Source organism: Cyrtonyx montezumae, unplaced genomic scaffold (genome assembly GCF_038088225.1).
Source record: "Cyrtonyx montezumae isolate F1298 unplaced genomic scaffold, pur_monq_1.0 scaffold_4, whole genome shotgun sequence".
Classification (NCBI taxonomy): domain Eukaryota; kingdom Metazoa; phylum Chordata; class Aves; order Galliformes; family Odontophoridae; genus Cyrtonyx; species Cyrtonyx montezumae.
Window position 1 is genome coordinate 18,747,995 of NW_027072045.1, and position 21,061 is coordinate 18,769,055.

Here is a 21,061-nt window from a genome sequence, read left to right on the forward strand (position 1 = left end):
TTAAACAAAAGAAACAAACTACACACGATAGTGAAGGGGAAGGGCTGCGTCAGCATAATATTCACATTCATTGAGTTACAGATTTCTTAATCTATCACCGTGACTCATGAAATCTTACAACACAAGCCATGAACAGTAAGTGACATCATTTCTACCAAGTCTGAATCTGTAGCCCAGGTTGGCTCACAACTAGCTCACCTCAGTTGGGAAGAAGCTTCTTGCCATATGGGCTCATCATCTTTACACGTCAACAGCTTTGAAGTGCTACTCTTTACCTAGGAGATGCTGAGTTTCTAATCCCCAGCTATCCTACTGACCAGCAGACCTTGTCTTCCAGCTGTGGTTGTTTCCCTTCCTGGTATTTTGGATGTAATTATTTTCTCTTTTGATGCGGCAGAGGGGGTGATTAATTCAGTGTTCCCTTGTCTGACTCTTACCTCTCTTCTGTTGCCCTCACGCTTGGCCCTCCTGACACGTGATTAGGGTTTGAGTTCTTAACTGAGCCCTTATTTGCTATTACTTTGCTCTCAGGAAGTGTTTCTATCTCCTGTACACATTGCGTCACCTTACACAGATGAGCTAAAGTGGACTTTTCCATTTGCAGTATGTATCTAGAACTGATGCCAAAGCATACTGTACCAAACCATTCAAAACTGAGCACCCAGTACCACCTGTAAATTAAAACCAGATCAAACAACACAAAACAGTAAGAACAGAGGAAGAGGGGAGCAGCTGCAGCATTTATTTAACGATCACATGCAGTGCTACGCAATTCATTCTCCCATACTTGCTCAGCTCCCTTCCTCCTTAAAAACCGCTGAGCAGCATGTTGCCATCACACCCAAGAATGAGTCCTTTTATTTAAAATGGCCAACGTTCAGTTTCCAGGCCAGGGACTGGTCACTCAGGGGAAACCAAGGGAAGAAACATCAGGCTTTGTCACCTAGCTTGCATCTCAGCAGCCTGAGGATGGAAGCAGTACATATCTGTCCCACGTGGCAGGGAGAACCCTGGAGTCTCGGTGCTCTGGTTCCAGCACAGTGCTTTCCACTACAGAATGTTCTTTGCAATTGCATTCAGGGTCCTCACTTTAGCCACATCTGCCACCTTAATGGAGTACTCAGGGGCAGAAAACGATGCTCCCATGGCAACGTTTGGATTTCTGTAAGGAAAATGACTGGTTACCTTCTGCAGGCAATAGAGAAGGGTAAAACACATTAACAAAAATCCACCATTTCCCCCCCAGTGTTAGCAGCAGTCAGAATACCTGCTGGTGCCACCCAGACCAAAGATGAGGCAGAAACAGAACAAAGAACAATCCAGAAGACAGAAGAAACAGCACCTACAGAAAACCAGTGCAGACGTGGTCTTCATCACTGTTCACAAAGGCACAGCCCCCAGGCCTCCCAAAACACATATTCATCAGTGCTACAGGTCAGAGGTAACTGCATCAGAACACACCCTCACAAGTGTCACTGGAGTGCACTCACAAGCCCTAGGGCAACAGTAGCAGAGGAAATGCCCCAAGAACCTGGGTGTGCATGGAGCTCGTGCCCAGATGATGAGCACCACTGGATTCATACAGCACAACGCAGGGCCAACCACAGCAGCACAATTAGCACTCAGAAAGCTGTTTGAAACTTACACCTGTTCCACACACTTACATTTGTATTAATCCTGATTTCCCCTAGTACAATTTTGCTAAGAAATAGTAAGATATCATCAGTTACCTGAACTTCATCCCTGAGTCCCGGGCTGAGCGAGCAGAGCAGTGAAACTCAGAAGCAGAAGAGCCTTCCAGAATCCTCTGCAGGTTGCGCTCTGTTATGCCACCCCCTGGTGGGAAGAATCCTTGCTTATGTCACATCCAGCATAGAAAAGACTTCCACATACCCAACATCATCCCTGAGATCTATCCCCTAAGGGACCAGCACCATCTACAGAAAGGGAAAGAGCCCCTGGGACAAGAGACTCTGGCACCTGAAAGATGGGAGAAAACTTGGTTCACATTCTCCCACAGATCTACAACTGTCCCCCAGATCCTCCAGTGAGCAGCAGCTGCAGGGCTCTGCAGCCTTTACTCACAGCAGGGCAGGAGCACCTCCCTCCTAGGGATGTGGCTCAGAAAAACCGATCACAGAGTGCACCCCAGGGCAAGAGGAGCCAGAGACAATTACACCTGTTATAGATGACAAGAAAAAACATTACCTGGCACTACGACAATTCTGCCCTTTGCCTGAAAGAAAAATTACTTGTTAATGACACTGTCACAGGACTAAGTCCTCACATGCCACTATGGGGAGCAAAAAAAACCTTATATACTGCACCCTTGAAAGTCACACTGACTTGTGATTCTTGCATTCTCACTTCAGGGACCTAGCCCACAGGGACTGGGGAAAACAGATTAAGGACAACCAGAGGTGGGGGGCAAGCACTTGTGGACAGCAGCTCCCACACAGAAATGAGAGTTATCACAAAGAATCTGCCTTGGAGCAAAACCCAGGAAGTGGCCACAGTAACGTAGAGGCATGTAGGGAGCACTTACCTGTTCTGCGAGCTTCTTAATCAAGGATAATCCTTCCAGTGCTGAGCTGTCGCAGCCACTGGTCAATACCCGCTCAAACCCCAGAGAAATCAGAGTCTCCAGTGCCACCTGAGGGTCGTGCACCATGTCAAAGGCTGAGAGACCAATGGAAGAGTTCAGAAATCACTCAACTCTTCGCCCAAGCCCTGCCCCCATCCCAGCCCAGGAGTGAGATTGGAAAGTCCCTTATCTCAGCTGTTCACTCTTGCAGGGATAGCTCCTAACTTTAACATAACCCTCAAACTAGTGGCAGGGCTGCAGCACTCAGCTCCTTGGACACTTCCATCCTGTGCAGGGCAGTGACACTCCCACAAAGCATGGACCCCCTGGACCTTAACCCTCATGGGCAAACAGCACAGCCACAGCTCGTGCACAGTACACACAGCCTTCCCCCCTCCAAACAAAAACCACTACAGATTATACCCAGCTACCTCTCAGACCCACCATCCTCTGTCAGTGGGACAGAAGCTGGTACCTGCCAGGGCCACCAAATTCTGTGACTCACCTCGGTGAAACGTGACTGGTAAGGGACGGCAGACAGCTGTAATAAGAAGACATACAGTCAGCCTGGACTGCTACAGAGTCCAGAGCTGTGCATAGTACAGAGCTACAGAGTTTGTTAGAACCAGAAAAGCACGGGAGATTTCCTTCACTATCTACAATTTCTGTACTATGTCAGACCACTGCAAATTTCACCAGTGGTGCTCTGCACTGGCAGTTTACAGACCTATTTACTTTTCACAAAAAGAAACGTAACAACCTCCTGCACTGAAAACACTGGTTACAGGACTGTATTTCATTGATCTGGACACAAATCCAGGCAGTACCCCTGTACTTTGCCTTACTCCTTTTAGCACGTAGATCTAGACGCAAGAATTCCAGTACCATATCACCATGGAGAGGCTCCGTATACTGACAGAAAAAAAAACATGTAAGTTAAAGATCTTTCTCTTTATGCGTCAAGGACCTAACCTAACAACGGACATCAGAAAAAGAACACAGAGCAAATAAAGTAGATGAGGAAGAGAATCTAGTAATTGCCAAGACTCTGATCAACCAAAGCAGTTTACCCAGGATTTTCTCCTAAGATGCGCTATTAACGTTCCAAGTGGCCTCAAACTCTGTGAGCTTGGGGCAGTGGCCCATGATCTGCAAAGTTTCTTCGCTATTTTATGTGGTGTAAATATAATTGGATGCAGTGCTACAAGAGGAGGAGGAAGATTAAGCCAACACAGTGCTTTCTACAGTGTGAGACAGAACGTCACGAAGCTAATGTCACTGGTCACAGTAAAGACATAACGTGGCACTTAGAGCAACATTTACTAGCAGGGATGTTCTCACCCAGTAACGCCGTGCAGAGCTCTGTATCGATGCGTCCGTCCTCAGTGAGGGCCCCGAAGACCAGCCCATCCGCACCGTGCAGCTTGGCCAGGCGGATGTCAGCCTTCATCACCTCCACCTCACGGTCCGAGTAGAGAAAATCTCCACCGCGGGGCCGGATCATGACGAACACCGGGACCCGCACGCACTGCTTCACCACCTGCAGGAGTCCTGGGGGAGGGGACAGGGGAAGAGGAGATGGGGTTACAGAGGGGGTCGCATCTCGAGGAGAACGCAGCGAGATCGGAGGGGCGTGGGGGACGCTCTGCTCACCCATGCTCGGGGTGGTTCCTCCCTCCACCAGTCCCGCGCACAGCTCGATCCGGCCGGCGCCTGCGGAGAGAGACAGTCACACCCGGCCTCGGCCCTCACCCCGCTCCCACCAACCGGACCTCGGGCCTCACCTCCGCGCTCTGCGTTGACGGCAGACTCCACCGAGTCCACGCACACCTCCATGAGGAAGCCATAGTCCATGCCTGGGAAGGAACGACCCGCTGGGCCCGTCTGTGCCCATGGCGGCCCTCCCGTGCAGCTCCCTGCCCGCTTCCGCCTCAGGCTCCGCCCCCTACGCCCAACATCCGGTCTCGCCCCCTCGCGGCCCAGATCTCGCGCCCTTCGTCACCGGCCCGGGCCGCGAGGGGGCGAGGCCGAAGCGCTCGGTCCGAGCCCCGCCCCGCCCCGCTCCGCCGCAGCCCCGCCCCCGCCCCGGCCCGGGGCCCCGCCCCCGTGTCTCACGCGCCTTCACCTGCGCTGGCGGCGCGCGGGGGTCGCTGCTGCCTCTGGGTCACGTGCCACGGAATTGTCATGGTGACGCCCGGAGGTGGCCGGAAGCGCTCACCCCGCTTCCGCCACGCGGCCGCCACTTCCGGCTTGTTCGGGATGCTGCGGGTGCTATGCGGTGGAGGCGGGCGGTTCTTCCGTCCCGGTCTCTCGCTCGTTCCTCTCCGTCGGCCTCCGTGCCGCGGCATCCCGCAGCAGCCGTCCCCCGCCGACCCGCCTGCTGTGGGGCGATGGCTGCTCGCCTGCAGCGGCGCTGTGGCGGGTGCTGTAGTGCTGGGCGGTGTCACCAGGTGAGAGCGGGAGCCCGGCCCGGCCCGCAGAAGCCCCCGCCTCGGCTGCGTGTGGGGCTGGGGGTGGCAGTCCGTATAGTTTTGGTCACTGGGGATCCGTCGGTCATCCTCAAGCTCTCTGTCTTCAGCTCTCAGTTTCCGTGAGAGCAAGTTGTGCTGCTTGTGTCTGCCTGCAGGCTGACGGAATCCGGTCTGTCCATGGTGGACTGGCATTTGGTGAAGGAGATGAAACCCCCCAGGACGCAGCAAGAGTGGGAAGTAGAGTTCCAGAAGTATCAGCAGTTCCCAGAGTTCAAAATGTGAGTGCTCAGAGGTGGGGCTGGGGACATCGCTCCTGCAGCCAGGCAGCACTGGGGGACCTCCTGAGAATGGAAACATTCCCTAACACTGAGCAAGGTGCACAGTGCATCTGGTAGCAGCTGTGGGCAGTCCCCCTCCTGTCCCTCATCCCTCACCATGGGGAGCATGAAGCAGGACAGTGGCACTGTGTTACACCACTCTTTATTTTTACACTCTTCACAGCCTGAATCACGACATGACTCTGACAGAGTTCAAGTTCATTTGGTACATGGAATACTCGCATCGCATGTGGGGCCGTGTCGTGGGCTTGGCCTATATCCTTCCTGCTGCCTATTTCTGGAGGAAGGGCTGGCTCAGCCGCCCCATGAAGGGCCGTGTGCTTGCACTCTGTGGGCTTGTGTGCTTCCAGGTGAGAGCTGTGCAGGGAATAGCTGCAGTGTGTTCTGTATCTCCTGATTGTTGAGAGACAGATCTGTGAAACTTTGTGTGGCACACATCGGTGCTGGTAGGTGGTTGGAGATAGGAGGAACAGATTGTTTTGACCCTAATGTTTCTCTGATTTTCATGTTTGTTGCTGCCCTCTATGTGCTGAGGTGGATCTGAGGGGCTGCCCATGGCTTCTCTTACTGATGCATGGGGTAGGGGAGCTGGCTCTCACTCTCTCTTGTTGTTACGTCAGGGGCTACTGGGATGGTACATGGTGAAGAGTGGACTGGAAGAGAAGCCAGACTCCTATGATATTCCTCGGGTCAGCCAGTACCGCCTTGCAGCACATCTTGGCTCTGCACTGGCTCTTTATTCTGCCAGTCTGTGGACAGGGCTGTCTTTGCTGCTTCCACGACACCAGGTACAAAGTGGTATGTCAGGAGTCAAGGGACAGCATAGGATAAAGCACAGAGGTTTGGGAGTAAAGGAAATGTGTGGAGGATAAAATGGAAGTAACCATCATCCTATTTCTGACTGTGATCTAATACCATGATAAGTTTATAGAAGCTTCTTATGTAACTTCTGAACTGCTGTATTCTGCATCAGTTACAAGATGTTTGATTTGACTTTGTTATTTCACTCAGTGGTGATTAGTCTCAAGAGTTTGTGCAAACTCAGGTAGGAGTGTGCCTGCTGGGTTCAATGATTTGTGCCAGTAACTGCCCAGCAGCCACTTCAGTTTCTGCACTGGGTTGGATTTAATTACTTGTTAAATGCTTGACAACCTATTGGCCTGTAAATGTAATGAAAGCTTTTCTTACCTGTTGCAAACAGCACTGGAATTTACTGCAATTCACTTTTTGTTTTACAGTTGCATGAGACACAACAGCTGCTTCAGCTGAGACGCTTTGCTCATGGCACTACAGCTCTCATTTTTCTTACAGCTCTTTCAGGTAATACTGTCTTATGCTGCTGTCCTGTCTTGAGGCTCATTTTTCTCTGCATTGTTTTTTCTGGTCTGATGAGGAGTGTGAAAAACCCTATCATGTTCTCTGTGAGATGTGCTGGATTGCATGCATGCTGTTGTGAGATCTCTGTATGTGTTTGCAAAATAAATTTGGGATCAAGCTGAGTTCTCGAGTCAGGCTGAACATAAGAGCTGTGCAGCCTGGGGTGCTGCCTGTACCCAGGTCATCAGTCTTGTTCTCTGCTCTGGAATTGCAGGTGCCTTTGTGGCAGGGCTGGATGCTGGCCTTGTGTACAATTCCTTCCCCAAAATGGGGGAACGCTGGATCCCAGATGATCTTCTTGCTTTCTCCCCAACACTGAGAAATATCTTTGAGAATCCTACAACTGTACAGTTTGATCACAGGATCTTGGTAAGTGCTGTCTTCCTGCTATGTCTATGCTTCCTCCTGGTTGCCTCCTACAGCCAAGCTGTCATCTCCAGGCTGTGGCTCTGTCAATGTGAGTGATATACAGGGCGTACAAGGTCCTGTGAGCTTTGTTACCAATTTGTTTGTGAAGAAAGAGGAAGGTTAACATTTTTTTTTCTTTTAAACGTAGTCTTCCTTAAGGATGTCTTCCTCCTGCCTGAGTTACAGACGTCATTTCTTTGTGTCTCATTTTCCACATGCTACAAATTAGGGTAACCCTTGCAATGGAAATGTCTGGGGATGTTGCCTGAAATAAATCTTGGAAGCAGACAACACTCAACAGTGAGATTTCCTCTAGAATTTAAGTACCTTTATACCAGTAGTATATACCAGTACCTTTATACCAGTTTTTTTTTCTGTGAAAGAAATCTCAGCTAGTTAGAACAATTTGGATATTAAACAATACTGTTGATGCTACTTTGGTCTAAGCCATAATTTCGTAAGATTAAACCGAAAGATAGAGTTTTGGAAGAGGAATTGTGAGGTGAGCTGTACACAGAGATGATGCTGGTGAGCTCTATCTGTGTAGTGAAAATGAGATCAGGATTCCAGCTAACAGCTTCCACCTTTAACTTTCAAGGTCATAGGTGGGAAGGGGGCAGAAATAATTCCTAATAGAAGAAATAATCAAGAAAAGCAAGGCACTCATTCCGAAAATGGAATTCTCCATAGCTTTCTTTATATTTTTAGGGCTGTTAACTAGGTGGGGCATGGGATCTGCAGGGCGTGGTGGTGGCTATTAACATGCTTCTACAGTTAATTCTGTGAACAATGTTTTACTGCATGGAAGGCTCAGCCAAAGACATCTGCGCCCATTTCCTTTCAGCTTCTCACGAAGGGTGGTTGTTTCTCCATCCCATTACAACCTCTCTTCCTTCTTCAGGGAGTTGCCTCAGTCACAGCCGTCACAGCACTGTACCTCTTCTCACGGAAGGTCTCCCTCCCTCACAGGACCAGAATGGCAGTGACATCCTTACTGGCAGTGGCTTGGGTGCAGGTACTGTCTTTTTTTTTTTTTCTTTTTTTTTTTTTCATTCTGTTCAATTTTTTCCTAGTCCTTCACAGCACATCCACAAGACAGAGCTGCAAGGCTGCCTTGACTTGGGAGCAGTGATCTGCCCTCCCTGAGGCTGGAGCTGGGAGGCCTGTCCTTGGCCCTGCTGGCTTAATGCTTTGGGCCGTGTGCAGTCAGCAGTGCAGCCACAGCCGTGCTGAGCCTCCTCCTTTCCCGCAGGTGGGCCTGGGCATCAGCACACTGCTGCTCTATGTCCCCACACCACTGGCTGCCACGCACCAGTCGGGCTCCCTGGCGCTGCTCAGCGTGGCCCTGTGGCTCATGAGCGAGCTGCGACGGATGCCCAAGTGAGCCGCGGGGCTCAGCAGCTCGACCTCCCGATGGCGGCGGGGACGGTGACGGGGCGCGGTGTGTTCCAAGCGTGTAACATAAAGGAGTTTTTCGGAGCTGCCGGTGTCTGCGTGCTTACGGAGCGAGGTGAGGGGGAAGGGAGCGAGGGCCGCTCGCTCGCCGCGTCCGGTGCCTCGCTGCCGCGCCCCCTGTCGGTGAGGCGGTCTAAGCGCTCTCCGCCAATGGGACGCGGCAGGGCGGTCAGCGCGGCGCGCTCTGTGCGCGGATTGGTCGCCGCCCGCGGCAGTGGGCGGGGCGTTAGGTCGAGCGGTGCGTGCGGGTGCGCGGCGGCGGGAGCGGCCATGACTGCGCACAGCTTCGCGCTGCCACTCGTTCTGTTCTCCGCCTTCTGGGGCCTGGTGGGCATCGCCGCCCCCTGGTTCGTGCCCAAGGGGCCCAACCGCGGGTGAGTGCGGCTGGCCGGGCTGGAGGGGAGGGGCAAAGCTTTCCGTCGTGACGGTGTTTTTCCCCCCCCCACAGGGTGATCATCACGATGCTGGTCACCACGGCCGTGTGCTGCTACCTCTTGTGAGTACCTGGTCCTGCTCCCACCCGCCCTCAGTGAGGTCCCCCTGGGCCTGCTGACTGCTGCCCGGTCTCCAGCAAGTGGGTGGGCCCTGGCTATGGCCTCTACCCCGTGCCTTCGGAGCTCACACTTGCGTCCCTTGCAGCTGGCTCATCACCATCCTGGCCCAGGCCAACCCCCTTTTCGGGCCGCAGCTGAAGAACGAGACCATTTGGTACGTGCGTTTCCTCTGGGAGTGATCCCCGACAGCAGCCATAGAGACCCTGCCATCACCGTAAGTGGAAAACGCTGGGGGGGAGAGGGAGGGAGGAGCTACGTTGGCTCCAGCTCATTATAGCTATGGAGCACTGAGCCAAGCATGGGGCAAGTACAGCTGGGTGCTAACATCTCCTTTCTTCTTCCTCCAGCTCTCATTGCTCCAGCATCTTTACTTCCATTCCAGGCAGCCCCTAGAGGTGCTGGGCCAGAGGCTGGAGCCACTGTCCCAGCACACTTAGAGCCCTGCAGCCCAGCACTGGCTGGGCCCCTGCTGTTGGCAGGCAGCATCTCTGCTGCAACAAGGGCCCTGTGGCACCCTGCACGTCATCAGTCCCTTCTTGGCCAGAGGCGATCCTTGCTGAGACAGAGTCTAGCTGTGGCTGGGAAAAGGGAAGGCTGGGCCTCTTGGAGAAGGGAGACTGCCATGGATGTGAGGAAGGTGCTGGGGTGTCCTGGTCAGCAGTGTAGTCAGCCTGAGGCTGTGTCATCTCCCACCTCTGCAGTGAGGGTGCTGCAGTAGTATGTAGGTACCATCATCCTTCTCACGTCCACATTCCGAGAATGGAGTATTGAGTTGTTTTGGGTCTGCCCCTTATTTATCAGATAACTTAATGGTATTATTTATTTATTTGTATTTGTCTTGTGTTTGCTGAACTTGTGTCGTGGAAATAAATATTTTTTTTCTAGTAAGTGATACTGGAAGCAGAGTCACTTGCTGCTTGGAGGCTGAGGAAATCTGGGCTTCATGTTGATTTTTTTTTTTCTCTTCCCACCTTTACCTCTAACTCTGTTGCCGCAGTGAGGGTAAGACTGGGGTCATCAGCTGTTAGAGAAGAGGTTGGCAGCGTGTGTGGAGGGCAGGCTTTACCTTGGACACCACCTGTGCATTCCTTTAGAGTCAGGGTCACAGATAAGCAGCCATATGTCCCAGAGGGAGGCAGGCGACCAGCTGTGCCCTGAACTGCACTGGCCTTCTCTATGGCTGTGCAGGAGCTGCAGCAGCTTGGAGGCCTGTTGCCCAGGCAACACCTTCTGTCCTGTTCTAGCAGTTCCATAAAGCTGAGGTGTGAATAAGTTTTGGATCTTAAAAACAAATGAACAAACAAAACAAAAAGCAGCAGCGCTTTCCAGAGCCTTGTAGGGACAACTCAACTGTTTTCTCTAGGGAAGGAGGAAGAAGGCAGCAAGGTGTTGGTTCCAGGGATCAGCAATTCAGGAGGGGTCAGAGTTTCCCTGGCTGCCTTAGGCTCAGGTGGCAGTCATGCTGCCAGGCCTGAGCTGGTAGATCAAAGCTCACTAGAAAACAAGACAACTGCTGGTTGGCTCAAAGGACTTTTATTTTATTGCTTCAGGATTGGTAACAGGTGATTTCAAGTAAAAAGTAAAGAACTTGATTAGGAGAATTGGGGCTTCAGCCCCAGAAGATGAAGGCTATGTATGGAGTGATGTATAGCTGGAGAGGTGGCTTCCCCATAGGCAGGCCCAGCCTGCAACCAGGGAAAGAACCACTGGTCCTTGCACTTAATGCTGGATTGGCTTGTGGAATGCCACAGGGTGAGCATGCTTAGGAGGGAACAACTAAAAGGAAACGTAGCCTTACAAAATGTTCCCTGAGCGCTATGCTGCCCCTTGGGCACGGGCTGAGAGTGTCTGAAAGGAGCATGTGGCACACAGCAGGACACCTCACAGTAATAGGGAATGTTCTGAGTAGGGTCAGGCCTGGCAGAACAGCTTGGTGGAGCCTGCTACTCACCTGCTTCCTGGAACTGGTGCCAGACTGTGGAAAGACCACACCAGGTACTGATAAGTTACAGCACCTCACCAGCCTGCTCTGCAAACTGGTAGTAAAGCTGTAGGATGTGCTGGTGCATCAGGCCAACAGCCCTTAGCTGCCTGCCTCAGAAATGCCTGCTCCTCTGAGGGCCCAGCACGGGCTGCAGCATGAGACTGCTGCCAGCAAAGGAGTTTTTCTTTACCCTCTGCAGCAAGGCAAAGGTGAGAGGCCAAGAAACACAAAGATTAGGACTGGGGTGAGGCAGAGAGGCTGGCTCCAATGTCCACAGCTGCCTCAGCCCTGTGGTCTGTGGTTCTGACATGGAGATAACGGAGTACAGAGTTGAGATGGTCCTCAGGAAAGAGTCCAAGTCCTTGGAGCCCTGGCTGGCATCCAGTCCTGGTTCTGCTGGTGCAACTGGACAGTGGCTGTCCCACTGATATATCATGGCATGTCCCCCTGGCCTGGGGGCAGCAGCACCACCTTGTCCAGCCAGAGCAGGTCCAGCTGCCGACGGTGGATGCGGCGCAGCCGCAAGAGGTAGAGGACTATGGCTAGCCCTACAACCAGGATGCAGGCAAAGAAGAGACAGTGGTTGTAGACAAAAGAGAGACGCAGCCAGGAAGTGTGCGCTTGCCGGCTGCTCTCTTGCCGGAGATCCCTGCAAAGAGGAGGCAGAACAAGGCATGATTGCTGCACGTACCACGGGCTACAGTGCTGCTCTCCTCTCTAAGGAGAGCAGAGCTCTTTGCAGTAATTCCTGCTCCTCCCCAGGGAGCCTGTAAGCAGGACCCTCTTGTCCCTTCCCAGCTAGGCTATAAGTCCTGGAGCTAAGGCTCCTTTTGGTGTTACCTGAGTGGCAGAAAGCGTGTCTTGTAGAGGATGGCCCCCAGCGTCCACTGCACCTCACGGTCATACACCAGCTGGGCTGTCTGCAGGCTGGAGTAGTCCAGGGGAAAGTGGAAGCCCTGATGAAGGACTTGGTACATCCAGGCAGACTTGAAGCACTGATACCTGCAGGCAGCACACAAGAACATCAGTTGAGTGCTACTGCAGGCTCAGAGCCTGAGACAGAGCCTACCACAGCCACTCAGATGGTGAGCTCCCAGGAGGTACATCCCTGGCCTCTTACTTGAGCCGGTGCTCATCTGCATGTGCGGAGTACAGGCCACTGCGGAAGCGCTGGGTCAGCACCTCCCAGCTCTGGCTGCAGTATTCCTGGGGAAAGGAGAGGTTTAGGTTCAGGACAAAGGGATGACCCCAGATCCCTCCCAGCACAGTGGAACTCTGCAGTCTAGGACAATGCTCACCTGGGCAGCAGAGATGAAAGCACGGGCACTGTAGCGGCCCCCTAGGCGCAGCACGTCCTCAGTGCAGTAGAAGAATTCAGAGAAGCCATAAAACTCACTGTTGCTGAAGTCGATGGGTGCTTTGTAGGCCCCAATTAGAGAGTCCTGGCTGCTGTTAGACCCTGCCAGGAGTGGGTGCAGCAGCAGGGCACAGGCCTGCCAGTCCCCTCGCCCACGCACATACAGTGTTTGGCCACCCCTTGTCACTGTGTCCTCCAGCCCCAGGGGCAGGCAGGGGTCCAGAAAGGGAGTCTCAGGGCTCAGCCCTGTCTGTCGGCTATGCAGGCTGGAAAGCAAACCAGAAAAGAAAAGTGATTATATGTGGGGTACTGTAGCACCCACAAAAGCAATACCTAGTGCTCCTCCACAGCTATTATCTTCGCAAGGCCCTGTCCCCTTGTGTACTCATGGTCCTGAGAGCCACCCCACCATCTCCTGCTGAAGTTGAGCTCTCTAGCGCTGTAGCCACAAGCTGTGAGCACCTGATGGGTGCCACAGGGTACAGTCTATTCCCACCAGCCTGTGGGAATCTGCACCCCCATGGAGACCCCAGGGCATGTGGAGGCAGGGTCTGCTCCCAGCATGGGAGTACCTGGGCACCAAATCTCGGTGAGTCTGGGAACAGCTTCAGGGAATAAGGCAGGAGACAGCTGAAGGTAGGAATGTAGTGGGAAGAGGTGCTGAAGGAAAGCCAGAGCAGGGAAAGCCAGAAGATGCTGTAGGGGACTCCCTGTAGTGCTGGGAGGGGAAAGGCAACAAGCAGTGGCACTGATAACATCTGCAGGGCTCACTCAGACAAGGGCAATGCTGTTGTGCCACGTGCCAGCCCAAGCACCTGGCACCCAGCTGCTGCCAGCGTGGCTGGAGGTGCTGTTATCAGCAGCAGGTGGATCTCAGGGAAAATCCAAGGGGGAGAGGGTGGCACAGAGGAGCCAGTGCCATTGCACAATGCCATAGCAGCCCCAGGCAGGGCAGCAATACCGGTTGTGTGCACGGGTCTGGTTCAGCACAAGCTCCTCGTAGCGCTGCCGAGCAAAGTTGCCCCCAAAGCCCAGGAAGGTGTTGACGTAGACGCGGTACACGTGGCCAGTGTGCTGCACGTCACAGCCCAGGTTGAACTCAGCCAGTAAGCTCTTGGCAGCCTCCTCCTGGGGACAGGGGGCTACCATCAGTGGTGGTCTTTGGGCAACTCTCAGTGCCAGCTGCTGGCCCGACACATACCTGCTGTGGGGATGCAAAAGCTCCGGAGCCAGGCACCTCATAGGCGATCTGTAGAGAGGCCCCCCCCATGTCTAGGATCCCAACCGTTCGTTTCCGTACCAAGGACTCCACCTGGTCTCCCAGCGCTACGGTGACAACTGCAGCCTCCTCTGCAACCCACGGCAGTGTGTCAGTGAGGGGCAGAGGGGCATTCCTTCACTGGTACCTCCTCACACTCCTCGCATGTAGGAACTCGGGGCCAAAGGGCTACGTGCTGCCTGCCCCAGAGCTGCTGTGCAAGCAGCTAGACTCACCATCCTCGTGATCAAACCGTCCCAGCACAAAGTTGATGCCGATCCAAGCATAGACACCTGGGCAGGGCAGAAAGAGTTTGCCTTAAGGCAAAGCACAGATGATCCCACATCGGCTGCATGTGGTGCCAGCAGCCCCGTGTGCTCCTGCTAGGAAATGAGGACAGGGCAGCAGCTCCCACCTTCCTGCTTCCCTGAGATGACTTCAGCATGCGATTTGGAGAAGAGGAAATCGAACTCCAAGGGCACGTTTTTCACCAGGTTCTCCAAGATGGCAGCTTGCAGCCTGAGGGGCACAGTGACCTCTGGGAGATGCTCCTTGTCAGGACAAGAGTGGCAGAGAGCAGAATCTCGCGGCCTTGCCAAATCCTCCCTGATCACAGCCCTGTGCTCACCTCTCAGGCAGCAGCCGCATGCCAGCTGTGCACAGGACATAGAGTGGCGTCTCCTTGTGCTTCTCTGCTGGCACGTGTGCGGCAGCGAAGCGCAGCAGGGGCCGCAGGTAGGCCGTGGCTCGCTCCGGGACCGCCGCGGCCACCGAGATGCCTGTGTGGATGGTCATCACTGACCAGCCCAGAGCTGCCGCCCATGAGCAGGGCGCAGTGCCACACTCACCGGGTTTAACCTTCATGACGACGGGGCGGCTGCTGCGGTCCCGCATCTGCCGGATGTCCAGCAGGTCGTGCGGGTGCCCGTTGTGTGGTGGCCACACGTAGACGAACACCCGGGAGCCGCTGCTGCCGCAGTCCACCACCACCCCGTAGCTCAGCGACGCGTCCTCCGTGTCGGTGGCCGCCAGCTCCTCCATCCGCGCCAAGTACCTGCGCCGGGGTACCGGGCCGCTCAGCTCCGCCTGCACCGGGCCCGGTGCCCCCGCCGGCCCGTCCCCGCTCACCTCTCGTCCCGTCGGACGTCACGGCGCGGCGAGGCCCAGCGGCGAGGCCCGGCGGCCGCCAACAACAACAGCAGCCCCGCGGTTACCGCCAGCCCCAGCGCCGCCGTGCGCTGCCGAGGGGCCGGGAAGCCGCAGGACGCGACCGAGCGGCATGGCAGGAACGGGGCGGCGATCCTATGGGAACAAGGTACAGCTCAGGGACCGGACCGCGCCGGGTCCGGACCGGAACGGCCCCGCCGCGCTCACCTGGCCATGTGCATCCACCGCCCGCCCGCGCATCGCCCCGCGCCGCCGGCACCCGCTGCCGGCACCCGCAGCCACGTCACCCAGCCCCCCTCCTCTCGCCCACCAATAGGGGACCCCGGGCTCTCGCAGCGCTCCGCCCCCGAGCCGCCGCCTCGTCCAATCGGCGTCCCCGCAAGGTTTGGCCACGCCCATGCGGCCCAGTAGCCAGTCGGCGCCCCCCCGTGGCTGAAAGCCGCACCTGGCTGTGCCCTGTGTTCCGCGACCGAGGGGCGCCGCGTGACGTCACTCGTCGACTTCCTCCCTCCCGTCACCACCCGCGTCGAGCCAATCACAGCCTTCCAAATAAACAGCACGCGCCGAACCCTTGAGTGACGGGCGAAGCAGCCAATAGCGAAGCTCCGGTCCCACTCGGGGAGGAATCAGCCTTGAGACCTCCGATCAACCGAAGGTCGAGGGCTCGTCGTCCAATGGCGTGCGCGGAGGGGCGGGACAAAAATTTCAGGGACCCAATGCCCTGCGCGAAGCCGCGGGGCGATGATGGTCGCGGGCCAATACGCGGGGCGGAAGAGTGGGCGATTAACCAACGGCGGCCCCCGCCGCGGCGGGGCGGTGACCAATGAGCGCGGCGCGAGGGGGCGGTGGCCTGTGGCTCTAGCCAATGGTCGAGGGGCGAAGGCGGGGCGCGGGAGGTGTCGGCCAATGGGCGAGGAGGGGCGGGACGGCGCGGAGCGGGGTCGGGGCGGCGGCGGCGACGGCGGCGGCGGCGGCGCCATGGAGCTGGGGGCGGGCGCGGGGGCGGGCGCCAGCCCCGGCGCGCGGGGCGGCGCGGAGTCGGGCCGCGTCCTGCTGCTGCTGATGGGCGGCGGCGGCGGCGCGGGCCGGGTGCGTCGGGGCGGCGCGGAGGCGTCGGGCCCCGGGGGAGCCGAGGCGGCTCGGGGCCCGGAGCCGCGCTCTCCGCCTGCCCCCGACTACGAGGCGCTGCCGCAGGGCGCCGCCGTGTCCACGCACATGCTGGCGGGCGCCGTGGCGGGCATCATGGAGCACTGCGTGATGTACCCCATCGACTGCGTCAAGGTGCCGGCACCGGGCGGGCGGGCCTACCCGAGGGGCTGTTCCCGGCGGGAGGGCCCGGCTGGGGGTCACCGGGGCATACCGGTTTGTCTTTCAGACTCGGATGCAGAGCCTGCGGCCCGAGCCCGCCGCCCGCTACCGGAACGTGCTGGAGGCCCTGTGGCGTATCGTGCGCACCGAGGGCGTGTGGAGGCCCATGCGGGGCCTGAACATCACCGCCACCGGCGCGGGCCCGGCCCACGCCCTCTACTTCGCCTGCTACGAAAAGTTAAAAAAGACGCTGAGCGACGTCATCCACGCGGGGGGCAATAGCCATGTGGCCAACGGTACTCGTCCCGCCGCGCCCTGCACGGGGCCAGCGGGGCCGGGAGCGGGGAGGGGGCCGCGGGGCTGCGGGAGGGGCCCGGGGGGCCCTAAAGCCGTGTCCTCTCCGCAGCTGCACCCGTCCGAGCTGCCCCACGTGCGGCTCGGTGGCCGGGCCTGGCTCCTGAGGATGCCCGCGGATGGGAGCTGCTAACGGGAGCCAGGAGCGGCAGCAGGGGGTAGTGGCGCGGAGCGGATGTGGCTGCGGTGCTGTGGTTTTCAGCGGGCGGCCGCCTCGGGAGAGCGTGGGGACAGAGGGGGAGTGGGGCACGGTCTGCCTTCAGTGCTGCCTGCTTCCCGCTGCCCCGTGGCAGCCCTGCGAGCTGGTGGGGCTCGGGTCCCACCTGGCCCATGAGATGTGACAGACTGCTGTGCTCCTCTCCTTTTCTCTGCTGAACTCTTTCCGGGTGGGAACCTCTTCGCAGCGGCCCGCCTCTCCGGACATGGAGGCTGCCTATGGATCTCATCCTCCTCCTCAGCTTTGGCAGGGGCCTCAGGGTCCTGGTGGAGCCCTGGGGTCTCTCGCCGTCTCCTCCCCTCACATGTGGCAGTTCTTGTTTTGCAGGTGCAGCCGGGTGTGTAGCAACATTGCTCCACGATGCGGCGATGAACCCTGCAGAAGGTAACGGTGATCCTGTCCAGTGGGGGGGAGGAGGGGGCTGAGTGGGATCTGCCTGGGCTGCTCTGCGACACCTGTCTGGCACCTCTGTCCTTACTGCTTGCCCAGCCTCGGGGATCCCTTTGAGGGATGTTATAAGGTCCATTCGGGGGAGCCGAGTAGCTGCCAGTAAGCAGCAGGAAAGTAAGAGGGATGCTGTGGGGAGCACAGCAAACCCCATCCAGGGAGGAGTGGGGAGAGACAGTTTGACCAAAGCTGAGTACTGCTGACAGCTGCCTGGGAAAAACAGCAAATAGGGGATCCTCACTGTTAGGGTCATTGCAAGTGCATTGAAACCAGGGAATACTGTGGTGAAAGGTTCTTTGGAAGATGCGGTGTGGTTCTGGGCTCATGCTGAGGAAGAAATCCATTCTGTAAGCAGGGCTGCTGTTTGGCTCTTAGCCTCTGCAATGGGCGGCTTCTTTTGCTGTTTGTTGTCAGTCTGTCCTTGGAGTTGTAGGATTTGTAGTCATGGAATTTGTAGGTTAATACAGATCTAGAAATCGGTCTGGAACATAACAGGATAACTGCAGCGGGTATTACTTTCTGTACAGTAGACCTGTAGGGGTAAATAGTGCAAAGTGTCTGAAAAGTGTCTCTTGAAGGAGAGTGAGGTGCATGCTTTAGATATTGAGCTTACTTGCCTTGTATACGGCTGTTCCCTCAGAGAGGCTGCAGCAACTGCAGGGGTGGCAGGTGGTGGTGCTCTGATGGTGTTACCTTGTTCAGATGTAATCGCTGCAGGCCTGCCCAGCGGCCTCCTGGGCACCACTGTTCAGAGGAGTCCATCACGGGAACCTGACTTCACACTGACTCTTTTTCTCTCCCCTTCCTCTCTGTGCCTGGATCCTGGCTGCTGTCACTGGCTGTTCACTGCTGCCGTCTGTCCCAAGTGGTCAAACAGAGGATGCAGATGTACAACTCTCCTTACCAGCGTGTGACGGACTGTGTACGGACTGTGTGGCGCAACGAAGGGGCTGGAGCTTTCTACCGCAGCTACACCACCCAGCTCACCATGAACATCCCCTTCCAAGCCATTCATTTCATGACCTACGAGTTCTTGCAAGAGCACCTCAACCCCCACAGACAGTACAACCCAGGCTCCCACGTGGTCTCCGGGGCCTGCGCGGGGGCTGTAGCTGCTGCTGCCACTACGCCTTTGGACGTTTGCAAAACGCTGCTTAACACCCAGGAGTCCCTGGCCTTGAGCTCCAACATCAGCGGACACATCACAGGCATGGCCAATGCCTTCAGGACGGTGTACCAAGTGGGCGGTGTGACCGCCTACTTCAGAGGGGTCCAGGCTAGAGTCATTTATCAGATGCCCTCAACAGCAATTGCCTGGTCCGTGTACGAGTTCTTTAAGTACATCCTCACCAAGCGCCAGGAAGAGCGTCGGGCTGGGAAGTGAGCCAGAGCCAAATCCGACTCCAGACCTGCTTCACCTCCCCTCCTGGTTTGTCTTCTGACCCTTCTCCCTTTTGGTTTGGTTTGTGTAGTAGAGAGGGGCAGCAAAACCCTTCTGGGTTTAGCAGTGCCATTTCTTGCCTGGGGCAGCTGCAGCTCTGCTCTAGCTGCACAGCTCACTCACATGGCCTCCCAATATGTCCTTCTGGGAGCTGCAGCACAGATCACATCCCCTGACACTTCACTGGAGCTGTGCTCCTGTCCTTCCTTTAACAGAATCCTCTAATGTAAAGTTCACCCCTGCTTGGAGGTGAAGGTGAATGTCCTGCCCTGCCACTGGCAGGGCGGGCCGTAGCTGAGCTCAGTCACCAAGGAGGGGAGCAGTGGCACTGCCGAGGATGCTGAGGGCTTTGTCTGGCTTTTGACTGAAGCAGAGTGTAAGCTTTGCCGTTGTAGCACGCACACATGATGCTGACTGCCCTGGTGGTGGTGGGTAGGGGAAGATGGCACTTGAGGAAGGGAGGCTGTAGGTTTGTTCTTGTTCCTGCTCTTGACACCTCCAATAAAAACAGTTCTGCTCTGTCATCATGTCCCCTTCTTGTTCACGAGTGGCCTAGTGCTGTCACTCGACCTCTCTGACTGCCCAGTGCTGAGCTCTTTTGTGGGGCTCCTGTTAGGGCAGTGTCTGGGACTGTTGCCCTTCGGGGACGTGGGAGCAGTGGCTGGATCTGCCTGTGTGCTCTTGTATGAAGGATGGGAAATGTGGGTTTTTTTTCAGCCTTCCCCAGCAGTTTGATGGAGGAAAGCTTTAGATGGTAGAAAAAGTTCCTGAGAAAAGCAGTGTTCTTTGCTCGCTCAGCCCAGCTCACCTCTAAGTTACTGCTGCAGCCTTGGCTCTGAGCAGGATGGAAGCAGATCAGAGCACCTCCATCTCACGCTGTGATGCCCTGAGCCCTGCACTGCCTCATCCTCCCACAGGGTGCCATGACTGAAATAACTCCCTGGAGAAAATGCTTTCACAGTCCCGGAATGTGCTGTCTGGCAGTGACCCTGCAGGTTTGGGGCTGCTGGCTGCCCTGCATGTGGGGTCATTCTGCCCCTCATGCCCCACTCGTGGCAGGGGGAAGGGTGTCTGGCTGCATTGTGTGCTTCTCTGCTCCTGTGCCCTCACTGTTCCGTGTAGTCAGGAGGATTGGGCGCTCCTTAAAGAAACCAAAGCTACTGGAGAGCTGGGAGCCTCATTTCACCACCATTCAGGGAGCTGGGGCTTTAAGAAGTATCCCAAGCATTGCAAGATTTGGCAGCCCCGCGGCTCCTCCGCCCAAGAGGCGGAAATCTGAGAAGCAGAAATGGTTGGGCAAGACCAATGCAGGACGAGCAGGCAGCACACGAGGAATAGTCTGGTTCTGCAGAGCCCAAGCAGAGCTGCAGTTTCACCCTCAGCCCTTACGCTGTGGCTGCCTCAGAAAGGCATAAACAGGGGCAGGGGCCAGTGAAGCTTCACGCTATTAAATCCATCGGCTGCTGCGAGCCGCTCTATAAATGTCAGCAGGCGAAGGCATGATTGAAGACGACTCTGGGATGAGGAGAGAGATGTTTCCAGGAATAACTGCCCACAGAAGTGCTGGGGGAGACCCCCGGGAGCAGGGATGTGATAAGTCAGCAGTCGAGAGGCAATGGGCCTGGGCAGGGCACGGCCTTCTGGCTGCTGCGGCTCTGCTGGCACAGAGCAATGCGGCATTGCACGAGAACAGCAGCACTGCAGGAAGCAGGGCTGCCTGAGAAAGCCTGAGTTCAGCACTGAGGGCGCTCCAAGGTTGGTTCCTGGGGCACCCCCTGGGCTGTCAGAGTTTGTCCCTGATGGTGACCCACCAGCCCCATGCCCTGCACCTCCAGCCCTGCTCAGGGTGGTGGCTCCCAAAAGCACGTTGTTCATCAGCAGCAAAGGCATCAGAAGCAGCAGGCGCTTCTGGCTCAGAGCAGGGCCGGGTGCCCCGGTTCAACTATGGCTGCTGCCCTCCCCAGCTCTGATAACGCCCCAGTGAAGGCACGTGGGTCCGTCCTGTGGCCTCCACGGCATTTGGCTGTGCGTCATGTAAAACCCCTCCTACAGCCTCTGCTGAGTAACTGCGCTATTTTTGGCCTTGCAGCGAGGGAGACGGGCTCATCCCAACCAAGGCCTGGAGGCGACCCTTTCCCTTTCACGTCCCTGCAGGACCCACGGCCATGGGGCAGCCACTGCTCTGCTTGGAAGCACTCTCGGGGAGCACTGAGGTGTTATCACACCCTGCCCAGCACCGGCTCTGGGATTCCTCAGGGTTCTGTCAGACCCCAATAAAGTTATACACGTTCTCATGACTCCACGGCCTCACAGCAGTGGTAAATTGAGGAGCTGACTGGAC

General features: G+C 56.3%; 5 protein-coding genes across 7 annotated transcripts; 3 read left to right on the forward strand and 2 right to left on the reverse strand.

Moving 5' to 3' along the window:
- Window positions 1–719: 719 nt before the first annotated feature.
- On the reverse strand, window positions 720–4,770 carry CUTC (cutC copper transporter). 3 transcript variants are annotated; one of them, XM_065746570.1, is made up of 9 exons: window positions 4,710–4,770; window positions 4,369–4,440; window positions 4,238–4,297; window positions 3,926–4,135; window positions 3,090–3,125; window positions 2,546–2,679; window positions 2,209–2,236; window positions 1,731–1,836; window positions 720–1,162 (listed from the first exon to the last, which is right to left on the reverse strand). In XM_065746570.1, exons 1-9 carry the CDS (start codon window positions 4,768–4,770, stop codon window positions 1,051–1,053), a joined length of 819 nt encoding a protein of 272 aa, XP_065602642.1. In that variant the 3' UTR covers window positions 720–1,050. The 3 variants fall into 3 exon arrangements, with proteins under 3 accessions (XP_065602642.1, XP_065602643.1, XP_065602644.1); XM_065746571.1 differs by lacking the exon at window positions 4,238–4,297; XM_065746572.1 differs by lacking the exons at window positions 720–1,162; window positions 2,209–2,236 and having other exon boundaries at window positions 1,737–1,836.
- On the forward strand, window positions 4,759–9,305 carry LOC136054985 (heme A synthase COX15). The gene is made up of 10 exons (XM_065746556.1): window positions 4,759–5,034; window positions 5,211–5,333; window positions 5,557–5,743; window positions 6,014–6,181; window positions 6,632–6,713; window positions 6,985–7,139; window positions 8,080–8,193; window positions 8,431–8,688; window positions 9,082–9,129; window positions 9,273–9,305. The coding sequence occupies exons 1-8, from the start codon at window positions 4,769–4,771 to the stop codon at window positions 8,560–8,562; spliced, it is 1,227 nt and encodes a 408-aa protein (XP_065602628.1). The 5' UTR covers window positions 4,759–4,768; the 3' UTR covers window positions 8,563–8,688; window positions 9,082–9,129; window positions 9,273–9,305.
- ATP6V0E2 (ATPase H+ transporting V0 subunit e2) lies at window positions 8,748–10,073 on the forward strand. The gene is made up of 4 exons (XM_065746578.1): window positions 8,748–9,007; window positions 9,082–9,129; window positions 9,273–9,401; window positions 9,535–10,073. The coding sequence occupies exons 1-3, from the start codon at window positions 8,784–8,786 to the stop codon at window positions 9,364–9,366; spliced, it is 366 nt and encodes a 121-aa protein (XP_065602650.1). The 5' UTR covers window positions 8,748–8,783; the 3' UTR covers window positions 9,367–9,401; window positions 9,535–10,073.
- Window positions 10,074–10,709: 636 nt separating this feature from the next.
- ENTPD7 (ectonucleoside triphosphate diphosphohydrolase 7) lies at window positions 10,710–15,352 on the reverse strand. Its single transcript, XM_065746669.1, has 12 exons — window positions 15,226–15,352; window positions 14,915–15,107; window positions 14,635–14,840; window positions 14,415–14,565; window positions 14,202–14,305; window positions 14,023–14,079; window positions 13,730–13,878; window positions 13,490–13,656; window positions 12,470–12,794; window positions 12,292–12,377; window positions 12,012–12,173; window positions 10,710–11,820 (listed from the first exon to the last, which is right to left on the reverse strand). The coding sequence occupies exons 1-12, from the start codon at window positions 15,350–15,352 to the stop codon at window positions 11,604–11,606; spliced, it is 1,944 nt and encodes a 647-aa protein (XP_065602741.1). The 3' UTR covers window positions 10,710–11,603.
- Window positions 15,353–15,859: 507 nt separating this feature from the next.
- Window positions 15,860–19,244, forward strand: SLC25A28 (solute carrier family 25 member 28). Its single transcript, XM_065746557.1, has 4 exons — window positions 15,860–16,234; window positions 16,329–16,557; window positions 17,160–17,216; window positions 18,146–19,244. Exons 1-4 carry the CDS (start codon window positions 15,860–15,862, stop codon window positions 18,661–18,663), a joined length of 1,179 nt encoding a protein of 392 aa, XP_065602629.1. The 3' UTR covers window positions 18,664–19,244.
- Window positions 19,245–21,061: the final 1,817 nt, after the last annotated feature.

Bases quoted from the DNA above. Each gene is read 5' to 3' on its own strand.
- LOC136054985 (XM_065746556.1), top strand. From the start codon at position 4,769: ATGGTGACGCCCGGAGGTGGCCGGAAGCGCTCACCCCGCTTCCGCCAC. The intron at 5,334-5,556 runs GTGAGTGCTCAG...CACTCTTCACAG, and splicing joins CAGTTCCCAGAGTTCAAAAT to CCTGAATCACGACATGACTC. The intron at 6,714-6,984 runs GTAATACTGTCT...CTGGAATTGCAG, and splicing joins TTTTCTTACAGCTCTTTCAG to GTGCCTTTGTGGCAGGGCTG.
- CUTC (XM_065746570.1), bottom strand. From the start codon at position 4,770: ATGACAATTCCGTGGCACGTGACCCAGAGGCAGCAGCGACCCCCGCGC. The intron at 4,298-4,368 runs GTGAGGCCCGAG...CTCTCTCCGCAG, and splicing joins CGTCAACGCAGAGCGCGGAG to GCGCCGGCCGGATCGAGCTG. The intron at 1,837-2,208 runs GTAATGTTTTTT...TCTTCCCACCAG, and splicing joins CAGAATTGTCGTAGTGCCAG to GGGGTGGCATAACAGAGCGC.
- ATP6V0E2 (XM_065746578.1), top strand. From the start codon at position 8,784: ATGGGACGCGGCAGGGCGGTCAGCGCGGCGCGCTCTGTGCGCGGATTG. The intron at 9,008-9,081 runs GTGAGTGCGGCT...CCCCCCCCACAG, and splicing joins CCCAAGGGGCCCAACCGCGG to GGTGATCATCACGATGCTGG. The intron at 9,130-9,272 runs GTGAGTACCTGG...CGTCCCTTGCAG, and splicing joins GCCGTGTGCTGCTACCTCTT to CTGGCTCATCACCATCCTGG.
- ENTPD7 (XM_065746669.1), bottom strand. From the start codon at position 15,352: ATGGGCGTGGCCAAACCTTGCGGGGACGCCGATTGGACGAGGCGGCGG. The intron at 14,566-14,634 runs GTGAGTGTGGCA...CCATCCACACAG, and splicing joins CGTCATGAAGGTTAAACCCG to GCATCTCGGTGGCCGCGGCG. The intron at 13,657-13,729 runs GTATGTGTCGGG...CCCTGTCCCCAG, and splicing joins CTTTTGCATCCCCACAGCAG to GAGGAGGCTGCCAAGAGCTT.
- SLC25A28 (XM_065746557.1), top strand. From the start codon at position 15,860: ATGGGCGAGGAGGGGCGGGACGGCGCGGAGCGGGGTCGGGGCGGCGGC. The intron at 16,235-16,328 runs GTGCCGGCACCG...TTTGTCTTTCAG, and splicing joins ACCCCATCGACTGCGTCAAG to ACTCGGATGCAGAGCCTGCG. The intron at 17,217-18,145 runs GTAACGGTGATC...GTCTGTCCCAAG, and splicing joins GGCGATGAACCCTGCAGAAG to TGGTCAAACAGAGGATGCAG.